Source organism: Oryzias melastigma, unplaced genomic scaffold (genome assembly GCF_002922805.2).
Source record: "Oryzias melastigma strain HK-1 unplaced genomic scaffold, ASM292280v2 sc00385, whole genome shotgun sequence".
Lineage (NCBI taxonomy): Eukaryota > Metazoa > Chordata > Actinopteri > Beloniformes > Adrianichthyidae > Oryzias > Oryzias melastigma.
Window position 1 is genome coordinate 6307 of NW_023416982.1, and position 9719 is coordinate 16025.

The 9719-nt window shown below is 38.2% G+C and overlaps 1 protein-coding gene across 1 annotated transcript in view; it reads right to left on the reverse strand.

The window, feature by feature from the left end:
* LOC112139251 overlaps positions 1-9719 on the reverse strand; it is a 30887-nt gene continuing 21168 nt past the window's right edge. The window contains exons 2-11 of the mRNA XM_036211028.1: positions 8021-8067; positions 6790-7053; positions 6506-6703; positions 5835-6101; positions 3264-3638; positions 2909-3172; positions 2509-2751; positions 2349-2404; positions 1224-1370; positions 1-54 (exon numbers count right to left, since the gene is read on the reverse strand). Coding sequence (XP_036066921.1) covers positions 1-54; positions 1224-1370; positions 2349-2404; positions 2509-2751; positions 2909-3172; positions 3264-3638; positions 5835-6101; positions 6506-6703; positions 6790-7053; positions 8021-8067 — 1915 coding nt within the window. The remainder of the gene's footprint in view (positions 55-1223; positions 1371-2348; positions 2405-2508; positions 2752-2908; positions 3173-3263; positions 3639-5834; positions 6102-6505; positions 6704-6789; positions 7054-8020; positions 8068-9719) is intronic.

A 9719-nucleotide genomic window follows, 5' to 3' on the forward strand; every position in this document is an offset into this window, starting at 1 on the left:
TCACAGGCACACAAAGATGGTATTGCCAGAGTCAGGCTGAAGCCCCCCAACACACTGGGAGAGCAAAAATAACCACAAGGAAGTTAGGGAACTGGTCCAGGATATTGGGTCCTAAAAAGTTCAACTTTGAGATAATGGACTTTCTCTAATAACTTCCCTTCTACTGGGTCTGTCTATTTGGTTTTGACATTTCTAGGTTGGTCTTGAGACGAGGAACACTCTGGAAGTGATTTCAGGTCAATACCACCAAATGGACCAGAGTTATTTAGTAAATATTATTTTATTTGTTTCTAAATGCATCATACTGTACATGCTGTTTCTTCTGGTTGAAGTCTTTTGAATCTTGGTCCTCAGTTTTTGTCTGGTTTTAGAACGGGGAGGTTTTGATCAAATGTGCGGGTTAAAATGCTTGATAAGTTAGTACAACAACACACATGCACTAAAAGACATTTTAACACCAGCAAATTAAAAACACAAAACTGTCAACACAACAGCACTGCAACAATGAGACACAACAATAATTTGACCACATGTTGGTGCTGACAACTGAAGGACAGACAGCCACACTCATGAACACTGCTCACATATCAAGTTATTTATTATACAGCAGAACAACATTATACAGTTTTGCCTATGTGATAGTATCATTATTGTCTTGTGTAAAAGGGAACTAAGAGTGTATGATATTGTCATTTAACCGTGTTCTTTCAAGTGAAGAATATGCATCATCAAGTTTATTTCCTACAACATACATGTAATAGATGCACCTGTTTCCAGAGTTCTAATTTTAAAATCTGTGTACATTTACCAGAATTATGAGGTTACTTATAAAAATATAAAGTTTTGCGCAGATTGGGCTGCAGTTTATGTATCAGATACTGTTATTGTGAAGCTAAATACTGATCCCAAAATGCAACACAGAGATGCAACAGAGATGCATGAGTGAGTTTGAAAACATTTACATTTGAAATGTCAACATGTATGAACATACTTTAATAATTTGAAATGATTTTTTATGATGCAATGAACACAAACACAATCATAAATGTGAAAATGAGGCTGAATGCAGTACAATGAATTGAACATTTGTGTAACTTCCTGGAGAAAAAAAATATTTGTTATCTGGTCTACAATTTCTAAGTGTTGTTGTTGTAATAACCCAAATTTCTGTGGAGACTCAAATATAATTCAGAAACAATCTCAAATACCAACAAGTTTTGTACATTTTGTTCGTCGTGTTCAGCAGCTGAAGAAAGAGTCTTCCTCTGGAGTTTCTCTTGATTCACAGAAGTCTTAATCCAGGTGGCGTTCTCAGAGTTACAGGGTAGAAAATGAGGCAGATATAGTTCATCTTCATTCTTCTTCAGAACCTGATGATGACAGACATTTACTGTGTATCAGTAGAGTTATATGACGTTTTTTCTTCTGAAAACGTTTCATTCTGACATGTTAAAAGTTTCTAAATAGGTGAGTCCTTAAGACTTCCCTTCATAAGAACTGTCCCAGAGGGTTTGTGTTTGCGTGGTTTCAGTAGAAGAATTATGTTATCCGCTTATGCTGATGGTGTTATAATTTTTGTCACTGACCTTTCTCTGTAATGCTTTAAAGCTCAGCTGATGTAACGCAGCAGGATTCATCTGAAAGAAAAATATTTCCACATGACTTTCCTACCACACATTTTTGGACTTTTCTTTTTCTAAAATGCTCATTTCAGTAGAAAATGAACATAAACAACACTCACAGTTAATATTTAACAGGTTGAAAAGTTTAGTTTGCTGTTATTTGTGTTTATTCATGATCAATTATTTCATATCATCCTACAAATCCCCTCAGATTACCTATGTTGACATATACAGGATTATTTTCTGTGTCTTCAGGGCCTCTGAGTGACTCATAAAGATCAACGTCACCTTCAAATACAAACCAGAAGAAAATTGAAATTAGAAATTTAATACAAACTTTCCAACTTGTTCATTAGAATATTTCTTATAGAAAAATAATAAATGATGTAAAAAAAAGTCAGAATTCAGGCTGACCGTGGAGCAGAGAAGCATAAGTGTTGTGTTCAGCATCAGTCTCATCTGGATCACAATTCTGATTTTGTTCATCAGATCTGCTGAGATGAAAGTAATCAATAACTAAATAAATAAAAACATCAATCAATAAAAGAAAAAAAGTACCAACCTAATGGAGCTTGAATCTGTAAATGAAAACATCACATGTTTCTATGATGAACAGCAAAACTGAAAAATCATATAATCATCACAGTGATTTTTAAAAGAAAACTTCTCACCTTTTGACTTTCTGTACAAATAAAACATCAGCAGGAAAATCATCATTAAAAAAACACAAACTGGTCCAACAATCATCAGAACAGGAAGTGAAGAGCTGTCAGGTCTGGATGCTGCTGGAACACATCATAGATTTAAATCAAACTTAGTGACACATTCATGAACTAAATGCTGATGTTATTGTTCATGCTGAGAACAACTGGAAAGATTTACTGACATGTTACTGCCAACCAGCTCTGTGGAGATTCTTTTCCTGAGGACTGACACTTGTAGAAGCCTTCATGTGACTTTGACACTGCAGGGATGATCATCTCCACTCTGCTCTCACTTTGGATTAATGTGTCATTCTGATAGAAAAACACTTTAGAAAGAAGATTTTCTGTCCTCCACTTGCAGCCAAGAGTAACAGAATGTCCCTCAGTCACAGGATGGACAGGACTCAGCAGGATCAGATCATCATCTGGAAACATCCACATTCATCCTCATCACAGATCATCAGCACATGTTTGACATTGTCTGCTTCATTCTGCTTTGACATCCAGTTGATCATCTCAATCCAGATTCAAGTTGTGTGGAAGTGAAGCTCAAAAAAGGAATCCAAACATGTTTCCACTCACTGTGTCCAGTGATGTTGACTGCGTTGCTGAAAGCTGATCCAGACTCACACCAGAACACTGCATTACTGGACTGGATCTTCTGAACATGACATGTTGATCCAGTCATTGTTCCCCAGTCAGAACAGAATGACAGCAAGTCAGGAAGCAGAAAGCTGCCGACTCTCCACTCAGCAGAGTTTCCCTCACAGGTCAGTGAGAGCGAGTCAGAGGTGAAGTGTTGGACTCTGTCAGGACTCACTGAGAGAGACGCTGATGGATGAAGATCTGAACACAAACATGAGGAAGATCAGCACACTTTAGCTGGATTGACTAAAAACAGAAACCTTTGAAATGACTCAAGAATCCTGAGTCTGACCTCCAGACCAGACAAAGTGAGGTTGACTGTAAAGAGTGTTGACGTGTGGCTCTCCTCTTCCAGCTCTGCACACATATCCTGCTGTGTGTGTCTGTCCATGAATGATGTAGGAGTTGTCTGCAGTCCCATTGGAGCTAGCAGGCAGCAGCTCATAGCTGTAAGAGCCAGACTTGTGTGATAGATCAGGAACAGCTTTATACCAGTAGAAGCTCCATCCTGCAGACACATGTTCAACCTCACAGCTCAGAGTCACTGAGGATCCAGGACTCAACCACAGTGGAGACACTCTCAGGACCGCTTCTGTTGGAGAAAGATTCTTGTTTATGAACAACTTAGTTGTGTCTTTTAACCAACTCTTGTGTGAAACCTTTGATTCTGATTGAAGAAGCTCCACAATTTGGCAGAACTCTGAAAACTCGGCTGTCAGACTAAACTGAAGCAGGATATTTTAAATGTTCTCCATGATAGTTATTCTTCTGCTCTGCTCTATGACAAAAAACATGGAAAATCTGCCACATGCGCTTAGACGCGCCAACTTTATGCATGTTCACGGAATTGGATGCAGCTGCTGCCATGGAAACTCGTTCCATGAAGCTCTTTGTGTACTGTACTTATGCTGATCTGAAGGTCACATGAAGGTTGCAGCTCTGCAGCAACTGACTGCAGAAAGTCTATGACCTCTTTAGACTTTCAGCATCCTGGCTGAGTTGTTCCAAATTCTTCCATTTTGTTCTGATAGAACTGACAGTTGACTGTGGAATATTTAAGACATTTCAAGACTGGATTTGTTGCTCAGGTGGCATCCTATGACAGTTCAACACTGGAATTCACTGAGATCCTGAGAGCAAAACATGCTTTCACTAATCTTTCTAAAAAACAGTCTGCATGTCTGAGGGCTGATTTTATATACCTGTGGTCAAACGAAGTGATTAGGACTCCTGATACTGATCATTTGGATGGATGAGCCGATACTTTTGGTCAAATAGTTCATGTTTATGACTTATAAACATAGACACATCTTCAAGTCAAAAAGACAAACATCCCAATAGCAGTAAGACTCACACTCCTCTGAAACCCTTAGCTCTATTTCAAATAATCCTCGATGTGGACTCTGGGAGCAGTGAAGACGATTCTTTTGTTGTGGAATCAGAGTTCATTTTCTCAGATTCCTCCCATGATGAGGATATGCCAGTACATGGATTTGAAGCCAGAACATCTCCACGTGATACTTATACATAAGTAGACTATTAAACTAGTACTTGTTGAAGAAGAGAATGATGAGAAGGCTTTATCTGTAAAAAGACAATTTTCCCAATTCGAAAAAGGCAATCAGCATGTTGAAGAGAGGCAGTTGTGCCACAAAACACAGACATACTGGAGAAAAGTCTTTTTTTGTAGACTTCGCCTCGTAGGCCAGGACTGCCTGGTCCTCAAAACCTGTTTCTCTTACCCCGGGCTTACACCGGGCTTACACCGCCAGCGTCATGGCTCTATTGCGTGCGCCGCATTCTTTTCCTAACATTAAAAGTGCGAGAGGAACTTCCACTGCCGGCGTTCATGTCTTGCGTCTGCGGACTGACCTCTACGTCACTGCAAATCTGTTTTGTTTGGTTCAAATTTTGACGGATGACGCAGCTGATCGTCATCACTTTCTGTGAAGTTGGGTCTATTCACGACTTAAACCGGAAACCCTGCGAGCTAATTTAAAGTGCATCTGGTATATTTTCAAAATGAAACAAACTTTCCGCTGAACTCGGCGGTTTCAGCGTGTTGTAAACATTACGTAATATTCGGGTTACTCAAAGTGTGTTGTAGCACAGTGTTGTCAGTCATAACCATGGACGACGAGAAGCTGATCATAGAGAATCCAGCACTACTCTGTCTGGGCTGAGCTTTCACAGGTTGTGGCTGGAGCAGCAGTGTAAGCCATCGACTGTAGCTAGTCCACTCCCGCAACGCAACGGAGCTGTGACGCTAGCAGTGTAAGCCCGGGGTTAAGTATGTGGACACGGGAGAGGGAGCAGAACTGTGTGCTGTCGTACAACCTAGATCTAATTTGGAACTTGAAGGTCCAGTCATTAAGGTGATCACCACAGCACTACTTTGAGAAGGGGAGGGGGGCATTGCAGCAGAAGCTGAAAGTTCCAGGGATTTAGCGTTAATGATGGACCAACTCTCTCAGTGTGCAACATATTTGTTATTTCAGGAACTGCAGAGACACATTAAAGTTCATTAGCTGTAATTGACTCAATATGTTTCTGTTATTTCAGTGCTTGTTCTATGTTGACGGTTTTGTTAATGTTGCATCAGGAATTGTTATTGTTACTAAGTTACTATGGTCATGAAGTACCCCTCACTGCTGTGAGTATTTTACATTTACAGCAACACACATTTGGGCATTTTAGAAGACAAAGACATTCCAGTGACTTTCTAATTGAGAATAAAAATATTAGTTTTTATTTATGAAATAAAAGAAAAAAACGTAACAGTTTTAAAAGTAGTAAAATAAATCAAGTTATACATTTCATATTTTAATGTTCTTTGCTCTAATAAAACCCTGATTAAACTCACCATCAACAGAGACTGGATCACTGAACTCTGTGTGATAAACTGGTTCTCCTCTTCCTCCTCTGCATCTGTAGACTCCTCCCTGTGAGACACTGATTTGTCCATTTGAAAGGAAAACAGCATCTTGTGCGGTCAGTGGTTTGGAGAGTTTCTCTCCTCTGAACCAGAAGAAACTCCAACCAGATGATGAAGGTTTGACTGAACAGTTCAGGTTCACTCTGCCCTCTGCTGGAGACTCTGTGATCTTCAGTTCAGCCTTTGGTTTGTATGCTGTGAAGTACAAAGAATATACTTATCTGTAAGCAGATGCCAACATCTAAAATGAAAAATTATTAATAAAAACCATATATAAATTTAAACATTTAATTGACAAAATTTACAAAAAAACATCAGTTTAAATGGTAAATGGCGTATACTTGTATAGCGCTTCCTACCCTCCTTCGAGGGCCGAAGCGCTTCACAGTCACAAACTAATTCACCCATTCACACACACATTCATACACTGGTGGTGGCTCCGCTAATGAACACTGGCGCCAACCTTCCACCAGAGGCAATTCAGGGTTCAGTGTTTTGCCCAAGGACACATGGGCGGGAAAGTTTACCTGAAACAGATACTCTGACAGCTTCACTCCACTTTGTTCCAGAATAGGAATCATCTGTGGGTCTGCTCTTACAGCTGTAGTCTCCACTGATGGAAGCTGTGAATGTCCAGTCTTTCCTGTTTGTCCTGAATGTCTGTGACTGAGGTGTTCTCCATTCATACTCCCACTGAACTCCTTCACCTCCCTGAACCTCACATGTCAGAGTGATCTTCTCTCCTCTGAACATCTGAGACCAGCTGGGTTTTTGGGTCACACTCACTTTGTTGGAAACTGATTACATCAGATTTAAAAACAATAAAACACATTTTACTCTTAAAATCAATGATTATTGAGAGCTTTAAACTTAAATCACTTACAGGTTATGCTGATGATGACTTCATCACTTTTATCAGAGTAGACGGCTGGTTCTCCTCTAAATCCTCTGCATCTGTAGATTCCTCCTTGTGAGACTCTGATGTTTCCATTTTCTCCATCATTGATTCTGTATTCAGAGGTGTGTGAGGTTCTTCTGAACCACTCATATTTCCAACCAGCAGATTTCTCCACAGAGCAGCTCAGTGTCACTCTGTCTCCTACTGACACAGTTGTTGTTCCTGCTGTCAGTCTGGATCTGGGTTTGTCTGCAATAATTAACAAACACATTTTCCTATAATATCTATTGTAATGAGAATGCATATACGTTTGGGTTATGCATTAAGACATGGTAATGTAAAAAACACATCTTTATATATAATTCAGTTTGTTTATTATGAATAAATAACTAAATATAGATTCTCACATAAAATGACTCATGTCAAAAACAGTAATAAATTACCTGATACGTCTATAGAGACTCTGTTGCTGCATGTTGTAGAATCTGAACTCTTCCTGTGACCACAGCACTGATAAACACCAATGTGATGTTTATCCAGACGATTGAATACTAAATGTTGTGGGTCGTTAGAAGAAACTGTCCAATCACTTCTCTTCAATGTGTATGTCCAGTCTTCTGCTCTTCCTTCCTTCATGTCACATTTGAAGGTCACAGATTCTCCAATATAAAAAGTTGACCATTTGGGTTCAATAGTCAACTCAGCATCTACAACAAACACAAACACACAATTTAATAAATACATTTAGTTTTACATTCTAAACAAAAACTAACAAAGAATAACATATATAGTTTTAAACAAAAAAGAAAACTAGTGTTGAGATTAATTAAACTGATATTAATGTAAAAACAAAAAAACAGAAAGTGTCACCTTGAGTGTGTCCACAGTGGAGGAGTGAATACAGCACTACTGTACATGAAAGATGGAAACATCAGAGACTCAAGGAATGAAACTAAAACTGTACATGAATATGACATCAATTCAATAGTTTATCCACAAGTATTGCAAAAGTTGTAGTAAAATAACAAAGTCAAATGGTATATTAATAATGAAAACTGTTCATGATCCCTGATAGATTTCAGTTAAAATCTGTGTAGAAATGAGCTGCAGTTCAAACATGAAATTTGAACTATTTAGTTGAAATATATATTTTGTTTTTTTAATTTGCATTTTTCCTGATTTATGTGATGAAACAGCAAAAGTTCTTCAGACTCACAGATGAACTCCAGTTTACAGAGCAGAGTGTGCCCCATCCTCTCAATCCTGATGGAAAAGAGAAAAATGAAATAGTGTTTCAGCAAAAGCTAATAACTGTGAGGAGCTAAAAATATTATGTTTTCTGTAAATTTTCAATAGAAAAAATTTAATAATTACCTTTATCCTTCCTTAAGATAAATATACGTCGTCAGCAGAAAAGAAAGAAAAAAATATTTCAACTGAATTAAAGACAGTTGATAAGAAACACTTTAATTATTTTTTTTCATAAAAAAAATCTTATAAAAATTAACACATTTTTTTATTGATGAAAAACTGACATTTAAAAATCTGCAGCCATGAGAACGTGAATTTAAAGAAAAACCAAAGTAAAGATTTGCCTGTAAATCAAAAAATGCTTTATAATCCAATCCAGAATACTTTACATATATTTGCCATGTACTGGGATTGATCATTTTAACAGAGACACCAGTCTGTACAATCAAACCTCTGCAGATGATCTAACATGCAGCTGTACGTCTCGTACAGTTAGAGGCGTTTTTAAAATGTGCTGCATATCATTCATAAAGTTTTCACAAAGTAGTTAATTTTTTTTAGTCAACGAGAAATTAAAAAGTTGTCATTCTGATAATCGATAATACTCACAGTGTGGATTGACTGATAGTAGTTCTGCTCTTTGTTCATCCATGTCCTCTTCTAACAGCAAATGTCTTTATTCTTCTAAACCACTGAGATCAGCTTCTGTGATGTAAAGAGTCACATGGTCTCAGTGTGGAAACATTTTCTATTTCTGTATTTTATGGTCACTTCCTGGTTGTAGTGTTAACACCACAATCATTCACACCAGATGAAGGAGAAAAATATTTAAAAACTGTTGCAGCATGAGGTCATGAGAAGATGAACTTTGTCCATTTCCATCCTTTAGTCTCTCATCTTCTTCTGAAAAGATTCAGCTTCTTGATGTTTCAGTAACATTTTGAAGCTGCTCTGAAAGTCCTGTTTTGTGTGGATAAACCCTGAACTCAAAAATCAAGAAGATAATCTCGAAGTACATGTGGGTATATTATCAAAAATAAAAAAATAACATTGTGTATAAAATAACATGTAAAAATAATTTCAAAAACTGAAAAGGTTTTGGTCGGCTCTTTAAAAATCTGCTGTGTAAGAATACATGAAAAGTCTGTTCATAAAATATGAAAGTAATTATTACAAAGATGATCTATTTTAACAAATAATTAGACTAAGACTAATAAAAAGGTCCACCACCAGCTGCAACACAAAACAACACGCTCAGCCGCAGCCTGTCGTCTGATCCCCCAGACCGGGGGTCGGCAACCTGCGGCTCCGGAGCCGCATGCGGCTCTTCAAGCACCCCCTTGCGGCTCAGTGGCGCTTTGTCCAAAATGTTTGAAATAATAAGAGATGTTGGAAGGAAATATATTGTAGTGAATTGGGTGGGAGCAGAGCCTAGTAGATGGCTGGCAGGATCGAATCCAGTAATCACTTGTGCCACATACAATGCACGACCCCATGTTATTGGAGGAAGAACCGTACAAGTAGGCCATTTACATCAGTTGGTTTCAACATTTTGACCACCTCTTATTCAACAGTTCGGAACCACAGAACAGCCGACACTGTGAGGAGCCTCACTCATACACACACCACTCTCACTCATGGTGCCGGTAAAACACTCAAGTCCC